Raw genomic sequence first — 19,138 nt, forward strand, 5'->3', positions numbered from 1 at the left:
CAAATCGAGGACAAGCATTTCAGTGGCACATATGCAGCGCCTCTGAGTCACTCTGGATAATGAGTATATTTTCAAAAGAAGGGAAAAGGACATGACATCAAGACTGAAAGAACAGGCAGCAGGAGGCTTTACTACGTTTCAAGAACAGTATATTGTGTCCATTTGTACCAATTCTGTAGACTTGGAAAGACCATTCCAGTCTAAAATTCAATCTTTTGTTCTTCCTTGAGAGGTTTTATAATTTGGTGATAAACTTAACTAATGCCTGACAAATATCTGCCCCACCCCCTCAAAACCACGTTCATTTCCACTTCACAGTTTCCACAATGAGAAACACACTTTGGGGTGAAGGGTGTTTTTAAAAAGCCAATTATCTTTTTGACCCCGAAATTCCTAAGCCAGATTTGCAATCGATAGCCCTCAAGTTTCAGTAATAAATTAAACCCATGAGGAGGAGCACACAGGTTGCCATATTATGTATTCTTCTCTAATTTTCCCAAAGTGATATTCCACAGTATTGTCCCAAGCTGTCATCCAGAACCCATAAAAATAATGTGCCCCAATTCAGGAAGATGCAACTGAGTTACCTATTAGATCTTTGGAATATTAACTCTCGCGGATGATTGTTTTAGGACTGTGATTTCTCTCTTGACTGAGTCCACAGTATTCACTCTTATTAAGGTGCTTTCCTCCCCTCTCAAATATCCAAGTAAGATTTATGGATTTTTTGTTTTTGTTAGAAAAGGAATACAAAATTCCTCCAAGTTCACCTCTACCAAGTTCTCACATTTGAAACTCCTCTACAGATAGATGCCATATTTTAAAATTCCATCTTAAGTAACCATGGGATTTAGGCCAATTCATTGAGTTTCTGACTCAGGTTTACTCCTGTTGCCTGCTGTGGATGATTTTTATTCATAAACCTTCCAACCTAAAAACTCCACTTCAAAATTACAGTTCAAATATTTGTCTTCCCACCTCAATTTTCTTCTCTTTAATTATAAAAACTATGTATGCACCATGTAGAAACTTGAGAAAGTCAAAACAAAACAAAACAAAGAAAAAAAAGTCACATAACCTCATTTACAGAGGGGAAATCATTATTAATATTTTGGCATATTTTCTTTCAGCCCTCTAAATGAGTTTTTTCCATACTAGGCTCATTACTATATATATAATTTTGTTTCCTGCTTTTAAAAACATAACAATAAACATTTTTCCTGGATTGACACTCTTCCTCAACATCCCCTAATGGCTGCATAAAATGCACTCATATGGGTAAAACACGATTTACACCAACTGTTCCACATTATCAGACATTTAGATTTTTTCCATTTTTCTATCACATTATATAATGACTGCTGTACTAAACATTTTTGTGCATAAATCCTAATCCACATCTCTGGTAACTTCTTTAAGATAAATTACTGGAAGTGGAATTAGTAGATCAATAGCCATAAATATGTTTACGATTCTTGACACAAATAGCTCTCCAGAAAGATGATCAAGTAACAGAGCCACTGAACATCTGTGAGAGCACCCGTCCTACTGCACCCCCACAAGCATTTAATGTTATCAGTTTTTTTTAAATGCTGATTAATTCTGTAGCTGAAAAATGACACTTCAAAAAATTTCCAATTCTTAGACTGACCCGCTGAGGCCAATGATTTCAAATGTTTCCTCAGTATCAGAATAATCTCTTATCCTTCAAAATACAATGTTAATTTTTTCTCAGATATAAGAATCCAATCAAAACCACAAACATGAAAAGAATGTAGTCATTTGTTGAATGTTTTCACTGGGCAAATAAGGTGCTGTAGTTAAGAAGCCAAGAACAGCCGGTACGATGTACCAGTCTGTGACAGGATGGAGAGACGCCCAGCACACAGAGACACGCACAAATAAATTCAGAACAGAATTCGCTGCCAAACTTCACAAGATACATAAGATTTGAATTGGTATAAGCCAACACTTATCAGAAGGAATACATTCAAATGTTCAGGAATATATCCACACTACATTTAAAATTCATTCAATAGCATTTTAGACAAGAAATTTCTTTCCTCCCTCCAGATTGGTGCATATTCCCATATATAGCAGGTTTTTTTTTTTAATTTAGCGGCACGTACATGCAAAAGCAAGTGGTCCAGACTCTGTCTCCTATAACCCAAGGCCTGAATTGCTCACCCCACAACATGGAAAAGTATTAGATAAATGGAAGCTTTTACAACTATCCTGGAAATGTTTGGGGGTATCTTCCCCACATTCTCTTTCCAGCAAATTTTTCCCACTTCCCCCCATGTTGTCTTCAGTTCCTGCTGAGTGGATATAAGATAACACTAGCAACAGCAAGGAGGGGGAAATGTATTTATTGAGCATCTACTATCTACTATGTCACAGACCCAGGACTAAATACTTGACATAAATTATTTAATTCTCATAAGAACCCTCTGAGTTAAATATGTTTTTCAGATAGGGAATCTGAGTCTCAGTGAGGTGACTTACTTGCCCAAGCTGGTAAATGAGAGCTCTCTTTGGCCCTGGCTCTCTGGCCACTGATGACTGGGTCAAGGGGGAGGGAAGCCTCTCTAGGAACAGCCTAGAGAACAGCAGCCTGCCCACCACTTGTGAGGCTCAGCACAAGAAAGACGATCTGAAGCAATCAGAGTTTTCTTAGGGCAACTGAGACTATCCTGTGAGCTTTGGGAGAAGGAGCTGCTGAAAGAGCCTATCAGCCTGGACCAGAGCTGGCATCATGGCAAGCCCAACAATGCCACCTGCAAGAAGACGCTGGAAGCAGTACCTACATATCAAGAAGGCGAAAGCAGAGAGAGAAAGAATGAAACCAATTCACAGAGAGAAATCCTGGGTTTCTGCAATAGTAATTCTTTTATTAAACAGCCCTTTTCTTGAGATAATGGGAGGAAGTGTCTGCTTTTTTGCCAAGAGCTCTGTGTGAAATATCCACCAACGGATCTCCACTGGAGTCATTTCTCACTCAGACTGGACTGTCATCAGCATCTACCCTGTATAGCAAGTTGGCACTATTCATAACAATCAACGTCATGTGCCCCTTAATGGGATGCAAGTAGCCAGAACCCCTTAGAATGTTTTCCTCCCCAAAAGTGCTTAACCTGAAACAAACCAAATCTTTAGATCTAAATATCAGCTTATAAAAAATATAAAGGACAGGGGAGCAAGTCAAATGACATTATAGGTAAGCAATCAGATAAATTAAAATGTGAGACCCACTCCACAAACAATTGGTCTGGTCTTTTCAAAAAGTCAGTATCAATTTATATGGAACCATCAAAGACCTAGAATTGCCAAAGCATTACTGAAGAGAAAGAAAGAGGCTGGAGGAATAACTCTCCCAGACTTCAGACAATACTATAGAGCTACAGTCATCAAGACAGCATGGTATTGGTACCAAAACAGACATACAGACCAATGGAACAGAGTAGAGAGCCCAGAAATGAACCCACAAACATTCGGTCAACTCATCTTCAACAAAGGAGGCAAGAATATACAATGGAATAAAGACAGTCTCTTCAGCAAATGGTGTTGGGAAAACTGGACAGCAGCATGTAAAACAATGAAGCTAGAACACTCCCTTACACCATATACAAAAATCAACTCAAAATGGATTAAAGACTTAAACATAAGACAAGATACAGTAAACCTCCTAGAGGAAAACATAGGCAAAACATTATCTGACATACATTTCAAAAATTTTCTCCTAGAAGAAATAAAAGCAAGAATAAACAAATGGGACCTAATGAAACTTACAAGCTTCTGCAGAGCAAAGGAAACCAGAAGTAAAACAAGAAGAAAACCTACGGAATGGGAGAAAATTTTTGCAAGTGAAACCGACAAAGGCTTGATCTCTAGAATATATAAGCAGCTCATACGACTCAATAAGAAAAAAATAAACAACCCAATCCAAAAATGGGCAGAAGACCTAAACAAGCAATTCTCCAAGGAAGAAATACAAATGATCAAAAAGCACATGAAAAAATGCTCAATATCACTAATTATCAGAGAAATGCAAATCAAAACTACAATGAGGTATCACCTCACACCAGTCAGAATGGCCGTCATTCAAAAATCCACAAATGACAAATGCTGGAGAGGCTGTGGAGAAAGGGGAACCCTCCTACACTGCTGGTGGGAATGTAGTTTGGTGCAGCCACTGTGGAAAACAGTGTGGAGATTCCTCAAAAGACTAGGAATAGACTTACCATATGACCCAGGAATCCCACTCCTGGGCTTGTATCCAGAAGGAAATCTACTTCAGGATGACACCTGCACCCCAATGTTCATAGCAGCACTATTTACAATAGCCAAGACATGGAAACAGCCTAAATGTCCATCAACAGGTGACTGGATACAGAAAAAGGTGGTATATTTATACAATGGAATACTACTCAGCCATAAAAACCGACAATATAATGCCATTTGCAGCAACATGGATGCTCCTGGAGAATGTCATTCTAAGTGAAGTAAGCCAGAAAGAGAAAGAAAAATACCATATGAGATCACTCATATGTGGAATCTAAAAAACAAAAACAAAAACAAACAAACAAACAAAAACAAAGCGTAAATACAGGACAGAAATAGACTCATAGACAGAGAATACAGACTTGTGGTTACCAGGGGGGTGGAGGGTGGGAAGGGATAGACTGGGATTTCAAAATTGTAGAATAGATAAACAAGATTACACTGTATAGCATGGGGAAATATACACAAAATGTTATGATAACTTACAGAGAAAAAAAATGTGACAATGAGTGTGTATATGTCCATGAATGAATGAAAATTGTGCTGAACACTGGAATTTGACACAACATTGTAAAATGATTATAAATCGATAAAAAATGTTTAAAAAAAGTCAGTTTTTTTTAAAGGAGAGATTAGAGACGTATTCAACAACTTAAAAGGACTAAAAAACATAATAATAAAATAAAATTGTGGTCCTCAATTGGATTTAAAAACCAAAAAAATCCAGCCAGATTCAATGCCTGGCCTTTGAATGGTTTTGGGGGAAACCAACTATAAAAAATGATTGGGGAAATACGAATATAGACTGAATGTTGGGAAATTAATAGTAGCTTTCTTAGGTTTAATAATGTAGAAAAAACGTCTTATTCTTAGGATGTATGTATTGAAGTATTTTGAAGTGAAGGGTCATGATTGTCTTCCTCTGAAATGATTTAGTAAAATAAAGCCAAATTATATAAACAGCTAGAGATAGACAAACAGGTAAAGCAAATGTTAGCAATTGTTGATTCTAGATGGTAGGTTTCATTGCACTTATCTTTCCACTTCCCATACATTTAAAAATTTTCATAATAAGAACTTGAAAATAGCACATATAGTAAAAATAATAATAATAATAATGGAAACCCCTTAGGAAGATACCAAGTGAAGCCTGACAGCCCTTCTCTCAATAAACCACACTCAACAGTTCCTACTTTACTGCTAGGACAAATATTGTACATACATCCATCTTCAGTTCAGCCCCAGATAAAGCTATTGTTTGTTTTTAGGTAGAACACAGCACAAAAAGCCCACATCAAGGTCTAGAATCACCATCACCCCATTGGGATGGACAGAGAGAAAAGCAGGTTCACTATCGCATCTAACACTGAGTCGTAAGTTCCCTGCCCACTTCCTTTTCTATGAGCAGGTCTAGTTGAACCTTCATAAATTAAATGCATATCTGATATGAACTCTGTTGCACCTTCCTCAAACCAGAGCTATGATTTTAAACAAGTCCTCATCTGTCCATAAAAAAGAAATAGGCCTCATTCCCTTTTTTTCCCAAATGGATACTAGGTCAAATCAGCCTTGAGGATACAAAAACACATTGTGTATTAGCAGTGTTCTACTGTATAGTATGTTTCCCCCCTCCCTGAACATGTGTTAGCCAGGAGGTCAGGGCAGTGGTTTATCCAGCTGGTTTTATTACCAGTACCAAGTGAAAGTCAGCAGTAAGAGTCATGCACAAAAAGGCTAGTCCGGGAGTTGTGTTCAGGGAGATTTCCAGAGTTGGATGGCAGAAGGAGAGAGCCTGGGTGGGGGATGACAAATGTGGGAGGTCCAAAAATCAAATAAGAGAAGCATTTTCATCATCAGACCTCTGTAGGGCAGCCCATGTAAAAATTAGCTCTATACAATCAAATTTTAATGAGCATTTGCTTTTAAAGAATATTTATTTCAATTACTAAAGATGAGTAAGTTTATAAGACATTCATTTTCAGTGATAGAAGTATCTTAAGTTATGTTAAGTATAAATAAGTGGCTAGAAAGTAGAACATGTGTGTGGTAAACACTGATAGGCAGAGGTGAAAGGAGGAACAGATACCTAATATTCATGAGGCACCTGGTTACTAAATGTTTGTTATACACTAAGTATGCATGAGACTTATGAGGGACTAACTACACAGAGGCACTAAATATATATGAGCACTTAATATACATGAAGCCTTAATATGGCTACCCACTGGAGATGGAGGACCATTCTGACTCCATGCACCCTCTGCTCAAGAAACACAAATAAAATAGAAATCAGCCAACTGTTCATCTGACTAATTGGCAAACTGCTGCTGTTGACCAGGTATATTTGTCCCTGAGTCTTTATGATAAAGCAAGTGTATATCATTGGCCCAGGGCATTTTCAGTCTGTGAACCTCTTGCTTGCACTTCAACTCTGGTCCTTGTAACCATATCATCAGGAGGGAAGGCTGCTGCAGTAGAGAGAGAGAGGACATACTGGCACTGTGAACCCTGGGATTCAGGTGGATCCTTTTGTCCCACCTGCATCCTCTCCAGAGCATGTTAACTTACCCCATCTTTCCCCCCTTGCTACTCACTGTTTCGACTGGTTTAACTGGACAGTGTGATTTGAGGATTTAAAGAAAAGAGGGAAGTGCTACTGAGAGTCACAATGAGCTAAATCCCATCCAATCCATTAAACAGGCCATACTACTGTGAAGAGGAAGAAGCTGATAGGAAAGAAGAAAAATCAGTGATAGGACCTGTACCAGCCTCCATCCAAGAGGATTCAATTCCCGTCCCTGGCTTCTGATGTGGGCAGGAAACAATATAAAGTCTAACACGGAGGCAAAAAGGAAAACTGAGGGGGAAGGTTCAGCTTCAGAAAAGGGATTTTCCAAATTGGTGCATCCCTTCAGTTCTCAGCATCACTGTCCCCTCCCATGCCTTCAAATAGCATAAGGACCTTTTGCAGGTGATGAGATCATTGCCATGATATTGTTTGTGTAATAAAGGCTAAATTTCATTAGAATGAAAAATAAACAGCTCCATGAAAAGCCATAAATGCAACAAACCACGAAGCAATACTGAGACTGATTTCTTGGGCCACCTTCTATTTAAAATCCCTGACTAAGCTCCTCCAGTACTTCCCAATAGTACAGAAATGATCTTGGCCATTTTAGAATGCAGTTTTCCAGGATCTACTATTATTTGGGTTAATCCAGAGGACTATTATGTTTTACATCTTATGAGCAGTCTGTTCTTGCTCCCAGATCAGATTGTGAGGTGAAAAAATATATCAACTAAAAGGACTACTTCTAATTAAACATGGAAGAAGAGGACTTAGTTTTGTTTACCTGAGCGTCAGACTCTGGAAATTAGGATGATTACCTTTTAGTATGGGATGAGAGATGCGGAAGGCTTTTGAATACAAGGATTGTTTGTATCTGCCTAGTGCCTCTCCCCTTCTGAAAACTGCCCCTTCATTCCCATATCACTATGGTTACCATAGGAACCACCACCGTGGTACTGCAGAACTCCACACTGTGGCCACTGCTGATTGGTCCAGGAGTATCCACCTGACCCAAGTTGAACCAATCAAAATCCTCTTTAGTCATTTTGGCTCTGAGAGAGGGAAGGCTGTCACTGTGCAGATGGCTGCATTTCCACAGTACGGGAAAATGTAGGAAGTCAGTCTGCAGAGAAAATCCAGCAAACAACAGAGGAATCAGGGACCCTCATAGGTTTCTGGTGCCTGGTTCCAGGGGCTTCTGAAGTTCCACTGCATTTCATTAGACAGTCCCCAGACCTCTGTAATTTTAAAGACTCTCCTTGCTTCAGCTAATTCGAGTTGAATTTCTATCACTTGCAACAAGATCTCCTAGTTAACCTAAAAGACCACAGTCAAAAGTATCTTTTACCCTGTATAACTCTGAAACAAAAAGGGAATAATTGAGCTGATAACTGCATAAAATAGACAAAGGCATCTATAAATTCTGCCTACAGTGCAGAATTCATCCAGACGGCATACAAGCCACTATGTTCCCACAGACCTCACATAAGACCAAAAAAAGAAACTGCTTTTAAATCTAAAAATGAGTTTCAACGTGCCTGGCATATTTTTGGTGTCAGCAGACTGAAGATGACCATGGCCTTTTCCTCACAGGTGTCAGCGCCTCTCTCAGGCTGGCTTCTCCACCGCCTGAAGGGAAATGACACAAGAGGACTAAGCGGAAACCAGAGGCAGTTTTTCCTTTTGAAGGGGCGCCTCACATCAAAAAGGCATCTATTATAAACTCAAAATGGTTTAAATGCCTAAATATAAGACACAATACCATAAAACTCCTAGAACAGAACACAGGCAAAACATTCTTTGCCATATCATAGCAGTATTTTCTTAGATTAGTCTCCCAAGGCAAAGAAATCAAAGCAAAAATAAACAAACAGGACCTAATCAAACTTCAAAGCTTCTTTACAGCAAAGGAAACCATCAACATAACAAAAAGACAACCTATGGAGTGGTAGAAAATATTTGCAAACAATGTGACCAACGAGGGGTCAACATCCAAAATATACAAACAGTTCATACAACTCAATATCAAAAAACAAACAACTCAATCAAAAATGGGCAGAAGATCTAAATAGACATTTCTCCAAAGAAGACATACAGATGGCCAACGGGCACATGAAAAGATGTTCAACATCACTAATTATTAGAGAAATGCAAATCAAAACCACCATGAGGTATCACCTCACACTGATCAGAATAGCTATCATCCAAAAGTCTACAAATGATAAATGCTGGAGAGAGTGTGGAGAAAAGGGAACCCTCCTACACTGTTGCTGTGAAGGTAAATTGGTGCAGCCACTACGGACAACAGCATGAAGGTTCCTTAAAAAACTAAAAATAGAGCTATCATATGATTCAGCAATCCCACTCCTGGGTACATATCCAGAAAAGATGAAAACACAAATTCAGAAAGATACATGGAACCCAGTGTTCACAGCAGCACTATTTACAATAGCCAAGACATGGAAACAACCCAAGTGCCCATCAACAAACAATTGGCTTAAGAAGATGTGGTATATATAAACAATGAAATATTATTCAGCCATAAAAAAGAATGAAATATTGCCATTTGCAGTCATATGGATGGACCTAGAGATTATTATTCTTTTATTATACTTTGTTGTACACTTAAAACTAATATAATATTGTAAACCAACTATATTTCAGTAAAAATAAAAATAAAAAAGAAAATCCAAGGGAGCAGAGGGAATTAAAAGGGACTTTAGGTGATGTAAAGCTTACCACAGATTTTTCCCTTGTTTCTAGCACTTTTAAACAGATCTTCATGTCTAACCTCCTTTGAAGAGGTATCATCACCCTTGTTTTAAAGAGGCAATAGGCTCTAACGCCATAAGGGCAGATGGTCCCAGGTTCAAATGCCGGCTCTGCTACTTACTGTGGCTGTGATTTTAGGCAAGTTAGCAGATGTGGGCTCAGTTTCCTCATTTTTGAAATGGGAATAGATACCATCTACCATACAGGACTGCCACAGACTTGCCTGGAGCTGATGTTCAATAATGCAGGTAAATGTACAAACTGAGGCTGCAAGAGAAATGAAAGCTATGCTGCCTTCTTCTGCAAAACAGAAGTGGTAAGGCCACAATGAACACTGGCCAGGCCAGCTGTGTCATGAGTATTAGAGATGCTGTCACTCTAATGAGTTGTGAGTATCAGAGTATTTCAAATCTTCAAGAAACATTCAGCTTCTCTGAGGTTTGCCAACTTCCTTCCAAAGCCAGGGCCTGGGATGGGTCAGACAGCCTGGAGCAGGCACAGGACCTGTTTCTACTGGTTCTACCCTTCATATCTTGGCTTTGACCCTCAGCAGCAATCAGCTTTATTTCCTGTCTGTCTAGGAACTGAACTCACTGTGGTAACAGTACCAAACTCTTCCCTGGAGCAGGAGTTTAGTATTTAAAATAGCATTAACTGTGCCAGGAATGACAGGAATATGTACCAAAAACAGTACCAAGGAATCAAGAAGACCGGGCAGGGAATAAATGCTTGGGGTGTGGGAGAGAAGGCCCAATGTCCATGCAAGAAGGAGTCAGGGGGAGGCTGGTGGGAGTGGGCCTGACAGGGGCCAGCCTATGTGACAAGTGTCCCTTTCAAAGGCCAATAAGAGCCTTTCTGGCCCCAGCAGAATGAGTAAGCCCCAACAGGCTTTGAAAGGCTTTCAAATCAACCTTTTGACAAATGTCTCACATATATAACTACTTTCTACCATCAGAACTTAATCCATAGATATATGGATCATAGAAGTCTGAAGGTGTGGCTAAAAAATGAGGACCTTTGCCTAAAAAAAAGTGACATGCTTCCTAAACCCTGCACTGAATTTCAGGCATCCAATATCTGGACCTGAATATCTGGACTACCCCCCTCCCCAATTAAGAGGGATTCCTTACTCACCCGACAAGGGTGCCAGAGGCTGCAGGCATGGGTGGCCCTCATGTTACCCATGCCACATAATCAGGGCATCATCTGAAAATACAGATGTTCTGGTGACCTTTGGTTTTTAACCTGTTAAGCAGCTCTGTCACAGACCTCCTACTCTAACATTTTGCTATGAGATAAAATAATGTGTTTACATACATATCTGCTAGATGTTAAAGTTCACAAGAGCAAGACTGTGTCTTATTCAATTTTGTGTTTTTGTGATTGAATAAATGCTTATTAACTTTTTGTTTAAAAAAAAAAAACAAAACCAAAAACCTCTTCCTTGGAGTAAATGTCCCATCCTCGTCTCCACTGGCTCTAGGGAAACTGCTAATCAGGAAAAAACCCTGTCCATCCAGTTCCCTCAGAGGAGCAGGTAGCCTGTCCAGTGCTCGTGCTGGCCAAGGTATAGCTACGTGACTGGAGCCAAGACAATCAGAACTCTAGGCTGGGATTTAACATCTGGATTCCGGAAGCATAAACTTCTCTCTTTCCTCTGGAAATGTGTGGCTATTTGTAATCATCCTCTCCTTCCAAAAACAGTCTGCGTGCAGTAAAAGACCAAAACCCCAAGAGTGAAAAAGTGGAGAGACTATACCTGGATACAGTTGTACCTGAAGCCTACCCACCTCAGTTCCTCTCAATCACATGAACCAATCAATTCCTCTTTCCACTTGAGCTTGTTTTAGGTGAGTTTCTATCACTTGTAACCAAAAGAGTCCTGATGAATACACTAAGCCTTATTTTCCTCACCTGAAAATTAAAAGGTTAGAGCTACAATGTTCAATGTCCCTTCTAAGGCCCCAGAGTTTAGAAATTTCTTACCAAATGGCCTAGGCAAGAGTAAAGACCAGGCACTGGAGAGAGAGACAAGATCAGCATAGCTCTGAAATTTGGTTGATATTTAATTGAAATCTCACTTCTGGCACCTAAAACAATGCCTCACACACAGTAGATCTCGCTAGGTGTTTCCTAGTTAACTAACAGGCAATGGCAGGAGTTGTGCACCTGAGATTTTCACATTTCTAGGGAGAGTTTCCTGCCTGAGTCTGTCTCAGTCAGTCAGAGTCAGTCTCCCTCCCTCCCTCCCTCTCTCTCTCAGGTTACTGGAGGAGCTGGAGCAAATATTTTCACAAAGAAGGGTGGAAATTCTGAGCTCAGCACTGCCCCAACCAGATGGGAACCAGCTGTGCAGTGAACACCTGAAAGAGGAGCTGTCCCAGAGCAAGACACCCCCCTCCAGGGTCCCACCTCGCTGAGGGTCCTGCCTTCTTATTCTCCCCATTCTGTTCTGGTTTTACTCGGGATGTTCCCACCATAACTATCCCAACCCAAACCATTCTCTTGGCTTCTCTCCGTAAATATATCTGTGCCACCCATGGTCTGGTGGGAGATGGCACAGCACCACCCCTTGCTTGGGAGGGTGGGGAAGTCCCAGGGCCTCTGTCTCCTTAGACGAGCATGGGAACTGAAGCACACAGCCTACAATTGACAACATCAACTCATGGAAGGACTGAACCCCTTGGTAGGTAGAAAGGAAGTGTCATCCAAGTCTCCCCAGTCCTTCCTGGGGCTCTCTGCGGCTGAAAACTCCAGCCAAAATAAAAAGGGAAACCACAAATGCAGCTCCTAATGCCTTGAGAAGTCAGGCAGATCTGCGGTGAATGTTTCCAGGGAAGATGGGGAGGGGATTACAATACAATTGACTCAGCAAAACTTTCTTAAAATTATTTTGAAACATCTCTCTCTTTCCCAAAATGCCTCCTCCTTAAAACACCACCCTCTCCCTCTCCTCCCCTCATGCCCCGTCCAGGCTCCCTCCTTGACCCTCATGTGTCTCTCTCTTCACTTCTCATCTAGAACCATGTGGTTCCTTCTCCTTGTACCTTTTCCAATCCATTTCTCACCATCTCTCCTCCCCACCCTCACCCCCAAACCCACAAATGTCCAGGACCTGGGTGAACTAACACAGATCCCCTCTCTTCACAAGCTAAAGAGGAATGACATTGCAAATGCTTCTAATGGTTTTCTCTGCCCTGTATATAAACATGGGAAATTTGCTAGCATGGAGATTCTATAACCTTCTTTTCCAAATACAGAAGAAAATGAAGAGTTCATGGAAAGCGTGCCTTGCCCTAAAACAGCCTGCACAGCTCAGTCTAACAGGCCTGAGAGTCACATTTCATTATAGAAAATGTATCAGCTAGATAACGCCTCCAATGTCTTCCTCCCAGCATTCTGGGTCCTTCTGGTTCTTCAGTTCCAATTACCACAACGATGGTTACAAAGCGTGTCCTGGCTGGGAGTGAGGGTGTTTCCACTTGGTTGGGTTTCCTTCCACCCCCACCATGTCACGGAGGTTTATGCTCTAAGGGACAGAGAGATGAATATGGCCACAGAGGAGTCTGGCAATTGACCAGGCCCTGAACCATCTCCCTCTGGTATATCTTCAGGTCAGTTTGTCTAATTTTACCAAGAAGCTCCAGGGGCCAGAATAAATCCAAGCAAACACAAGAGATCAAGATCAGCACAACAACTGACCAAACCACCTAACAGACTCTTCACTTCGACACATTTAACTATTTGGGAAAATCTTACAAGCTGGCAAAGAACTTGAGGGCTGATAGGAAACTGAAGTCAACAAAGCATTAGACTCTGTCATCTATTTGGTTGCAACTAGTCAGGAGCAGTCTGTTTGTTTGTTCCCCTGCAGTGAATTACTAATGTTAAATGTCATCCCTGCAAGGCTGTGGCTGACAGAGGGTCCCTTAAACCAAATGTACATCTCCCAGGTTCCTTTTCAGCAGCAAGTTCTATGAACCAGACTTGTGCTCAAAATTCACAATACATTTTTCAAGGGGAAAGAGTTGAAGAGGTCTCATGGCCACAGGTGAGGTAAGCAATTGTCCCAGCTTGCCTGGGTCTGAAATTTCCCAAGACACAGGAGTTTCAGTGCTAAAACTGGGACAGTCCCAGGCAAACTCGGGGCAAAGTCTAGATGTACCCCAACTCTTGGCTAGTGGCCACTGTTGACTCAGAAGGAAGGGTGAGGTACACTGAAGGGAGGGTAGAGAGGGAGAGAAAATAAACAGCCTTGAAAAGGCCAATTTGCTCATAGAAGGTCCAATTTCTCCATAGTTCAAAACTGACTACAAATGTCAACTGTTCTTAAGTGTGTACAAACTATTCTGTCAACAAAGGAGTATATGGTCAATGATTTTGAGAAATGCTCCAGACAAACCCCATCAGCTCCCCTTAACATAGTCTCCACGCACATCAACACATCAAAGGCTCTGAGAAGTCCTGCAGTGGTGAACACATTTAATTTGGTACTCTCAAGGTGTCCCAAGTTTATCTGACCACACAAGCCTTTTTTCCACTTAATGGTCAGGATCATCCAACTGAACATACTTTGAGAAATGAGGATCTTATCCACAAAACCATAAACAACCTGGGAGGTACATGACTAACATTCAGTAAGACATCCATATCTACTTAAGAAGTCAACACATTTCTCCTTGTACTCAGTGAAAAGTATATTGAAAACTTAGCTAAAAGAGAGTCATGATCTATGTTTTTAAAAAGACAATTGGGGAAAATGACTGAGATGTACATAAGATATGAAAGACAAACAAAACCAGGAAAAACAGTGCTGAAAAGACTAAAGACTTAAACTTGAAACATAATCTGAAGTGAATTTTGTGTCTGATGGATGTGAGAGATTTATTTATTCATTCATTCATTTAAATTAATTAAGCATGTATGTGCCTGGTACTGTGCTAGGTCCAGAGATACAGCAGTGAACAAGAGAAAGTGATAAGATCTCTGATGCTTGGGGCTTCCAATCTTAAATTTCAGTAAGTGGTAACCACCAATCTTATCTTAACAATGAGGAACAAGTACAGGGGTCCAAAAGAGGTGCCTCTGGGTCAGACTCAGGGGGGCGGTCATGATGCCTTCCCATAGGAGGTAATGTCAAGGCTTAGACCCAATGGATGAAATGGGTGGGCCTGTGCAGTGTGTGTAAGACTGTGGTGCTGGACAGGAGGGGAGAGTGTTCTGACCAGAAGAAACAACACATGCAAAGGTCTGCTGATAAACAGAGCTCAGAACATTCTCTACACATGCAAGGGTCTTGTTCCTGAGGTCAGAGCTAGAATTCCCTTTAACACACGAAGGGCCTCCACACACTTTGACGACTTATTATTATTATTATTATCATTATCATCATCATCATCATCATTATCACCTAAAGGATGAGAACTTTGCATTAAGAGGAGGTTGAATCTGACCCTTTCTACACCTCTAATGGTCTATGGCTTTAAAATTGGTAGAATTTTATGATTTCCTTTAGAGGCTGTTAAAAGCTTACAGACTTCTCCACAAATGATAAATGCTGGGGAGGGTGTGGAGAAAAGGGAACCCTCCTACAGTGCTGGTGAGAATGTGGTTTGTTGCAACCATTATGGAAAACAGTATGGAGATTCCTTAGAAAACTGAAAATAGACTTACCCTATAATCAAGCAATTCCACTCTTGAGCATGTATCTGGAGGGAACTCTAATTTGAAAAGATACATGCACCCCCAAAGTTCATAGCAGCACTATTTACAATAGCCAAGACATGGAAGCAACCAAAATGTCCGTCAACAGATGACCGGGTAAAGAAGTTGAAGCATGTGTGTGTGTGTGTGTGTGTGTGTGTGTGTGTGTGTACATATATATATATATATAAACAGAATACTACTCAGCCATAAAAAAAGAATAATGCTATTTGCAGCAACATGGGTGGACCTGGAGATTGTCATTCTAAGTGAAGCCAGAAAGAGAAAGAAAAATACCATATGATATCACTTATATGTGGAATCTAAAAAAAGGACACAAATGAACTTATTTACAAAACAGAGACAGATTCACAAATAGAGAAAACAAACTTACGGTTACCAGAGGTGAGAGGGGATGGGGAAGGATAAACTGGGAGTTTGGAATTTACAGATACTAACTACTATATATAAAATAGATAAACACTGTGTAGCACAGGGAACTACATTCAATACCTTGTAATAGTCTATAATGAGAAATAATATGAAAAGGAATATATACATGTACATAATATATGTAACACTAAGCTGTACATCAGAAATTAACACAACATTGTAAATTGACTATACTTCAATAAAAAATAAAATAAAAATTTTAAAAGCTTATAGACTTCTCCTTTCATAAAGCAAAGTTCCCTCCCTCCCCTCCTCAAGTCATAAATCTACGTATCAACAGACTGTACGTTTCTGATTTCTCTTTCCTTCACTGTGCACTAGTTCCCTCCATGTTCCCAAGAAAACAGCCACAATGCCCACTTCATCAACCTTGACCCCTCTTGGCTTCTTCACAAGATGCTTCCAGTAACCCAAGACTTACAGGGCATGCAAACATCAGCAGGTGCTTGTTGAGCCACTTAGATTTTTTTAATTAAACCACACGGGCTGATACAGATATGACTTCCCCAAGCGGTGAAGCATACAAGCTTCCTCAGTGGAGACGATTAGGGAGGCCAACTCCAGCAGCGTCCTCTCTGGAGCATCCAGACAGGACACATAGCAGCTGGGACTGCGCGGGGACAACACTTACCCCTCTGAAATTCCAGGCTTTAGGAGATGGAAACATGGGAAAGTTGTTTTGCCGCTGCCGTTTAGGCCTGGAAGGGGACAAAAGAAAAGACGATGCGTTCGTCATTCACTGGTTAGCTATTCAGAGGAAATCACCAATGTCTGTTGTAGCTTTATCAAAATTAGAGTTGCCTGGAGGAGTGGCCCAGGCAGTGAGGCTGCTGGAGTTTCCTATAGCTCTGCAATCTTCCGCGGCCAAACTCACCCCAAACTCCTTCCCCTAGTTCCCCAGGAGAAAGCTCCAGGGTCCCTTCAAGTAGCCAATCTTTCACCCTTAAAAAAAAAAGAAAGAAAGTCTAAAATTCAACCTGGGGGTAATCAAAAAGCCAGACCAAACTCCCAATCTTGAGCTTTATTTCTCACACACAAACAGCCCCCAAAGGGACGCCATCAGGTGATGTTTGTCGCTACAGCTCCGCTGGGGACTCTCCCTTGCTGCTCACACGCTGGGGAGGCCCCGCACCTCCTCGCAGGCCACACTCAGCTCCAGGCTTCTAAAGGGATGATCGACAGGACATGCAGCCACTGCCTAACAAGTCGGAACTGGCTTCCTCACCTATTAATCTCTCCATACGAATCAATCTCCTTAGACGTTCAGGAGCACGAGCAGCAGGTAAACAGTACAGAAAAGGAAAGGGGGCTGGGTGGCTCCAGGCACACCAGGAATGCCTTCTTTCTGTCTTGTAAAGTGTATCCAGTTTTGCAGCTGCCAACACACCCACAGGGACACGTTTTACAACGTTTTTACGGAGTGATAAATTATTCCTCTCCAAAGTGTTAAGTCTTTCAAGATGAACATTCAAATGTCATGTTTGCTTGAAGTACTACCTCACTGAAAAGCATCCCTGAAAAAGGTCCACCTTGGATTTGCTCTGGAGTTTTAGTCACTGATGTGCCAGACAGTGGGGATGCTGGTTTTGCACATGATACTCACACCTTTGCTTTGACCTCCCTGCCCCAGTCAGCAGGAAGGAAAGGCAGGATGCTGACAGTGACCACTGCACAGGCTTTGCAGGGTATCACACCTGATAGAAATCTGGATTGGCTCTACCAGGCAGAAGAGATAAATAGACAAAATACAATTATAAGAACAGCAGCTGACAGATACTGAGTACTTAAAACACTGTATGCTAATATTTCATGCAGTTAACCTTACTGACACACCCTGTGAGCTGGGGTTCATTGTTGCACCCATTTAATAGATAAGAAAACGGAGACATAAGGATATTAAGTGACTTGACTAACATCACGCAAGTGAAATCAGGATTCTAGTCTCAGCTGTCTGATCTCAAATTCCTCGGTGTTTTATTACCTATGTGACCATGAGCACGAGGCTCAAGCTCTTACACTTTCCTATTCTGATGTGCAAAACAGAAGAAATAATACCCAGCACATAGAGTCAAGACAAGACAAGGGCTTTAACTCCAGGGCTGTCACTGCTAAGTGCTCAGCCGATGTCAGCATGGCACCCACCCCCGGCCCCCAAATCCTGACTCCCAAGAACAGCCTTCAACCAGCGGCACAGGACTGACAAGGAAGAGCTGGGACAACTCACCAAAACAGATGGGAACTCCTGCCGGATGTATCTTTATATCCAACCCCCTTCTTCTGCCTCACCCTCCTCCTCACCCACACATACAACAATAAAAAACCAGGCTAATAACATCGCAAGACAAACAGAGAATATGTGGGTGGATATTTTGATTTAATACCCTTCTCTTATTAAGTAACATGTTGGTCTAAGCTCTTCTGAAGACATTTCTCCCTGAAAAAAAGCCCCTAGAATTCAACAATACTTCTCCCTGAATAGCACTCCCTCCCCTCCCAGGTTATAATTGGGCTTTGCTCTCCTAATTATGTGATGAGCTTCATTGCTTTCGAAGCAATAACATATACCAGAACATTCTGAGTCAATGTGCCCCTGTTTTATATGTCACAGTGCACAGAAAATGACAATCACAATAATTAACAGTGATTAAGTTACGTGATGTGCCAGGGACTCGTCTAAGCACTTTGCCTACATGATCTAAGTCTCACAATAACAAGATGGGTTAGTATGTTATGCTATACTACAAGGTTAACACATGACATACACGTAGTACTATAATGGTGTTATATATTAAAATATTTTATATGCAACATTATAATGGCATTATATACACTTAAACAAATAATACATGATAACTGTATCATAATATATTTTCATATAATATTACAGTATAATGGGGATATTATCATTACCCCACTTTATAGCAGGGATAAACTGAGGCTCAGAAAGGTTAAACCACATTCCAGAAATCACACAGCTGCTAGGTAGTCAAGGTGGGATTCATACTCAGATGCATCTGACTCCAGCTTCAGAGGACATAGGCCCTCTCAAATAGAAAGAAGCCCCACCAAATAGGGCTTCCATGCTTTGGGAAAGAATGCAGCCTTGGGGTTCCTTGTGGGAGGGCATCAGATTAGCAGGGCCTCACACTAAGAGGCCTCATAGGCAAAGAAAAAGCATCAGAGCAAGTCTGTCAATCCAGGGCACTCCTAAGCAACTTGGACGCACCCCTCTCAGATGGGGAAAGTGCCAGAAAACCTACAGAGAAGACAAGAAGACGGCTGTCCCTAACTGTTGCTGCCCCACCCCTGCATTCCACCACCAGCCAGGCTTCTAGATCATTCACATTGGCTGGAGTCCCT

The 19,138-nt window shown here is 41.1% G+C and overlaps 1 protein-coding gene across 2 annotated transcripts in view; it reads right to left on the minus strand.

The window, feature by feature from the left end:
- The window catches only part of ARHGEF3 (Rho guanine nucleotide exchange factor 3), a 242,922-nt gene that overhangs the window by 166,762 nt on the left and 57,022 nt on the right, over positions 1–19,138 (minus strand). The window contains exon 2 of one of the 2 annotated variants that reach the window (XM_031686399.2): positions 16,410–16,476. In XM_031686399.2, the coding sequence (XP_031542259.2) occupies positions 16,410–16,476 (67 nt within the window). Of the gene's footprint in view, positions 1–7,634; positions 7,654–16,409; positions 16,477–19,138 lie in introns of those variants that run through there. The other variant, XM_072941523.1, reaches the window with a different exon arrangement.

This window comes from Vicugna pacos, chromosome 17, assembly GCF_048564905.1.
Source record: "Vicugna pacos chromosome 17, VicPac4, whole genome shotgun sequence".
In the NCBI taxonomy this organism is placed as follows: Eukaryota; Metazoa; Chordata; class Mammalia; order Artiodactyla; family Camelidae; genus Vicugna; species Vicugna pacos.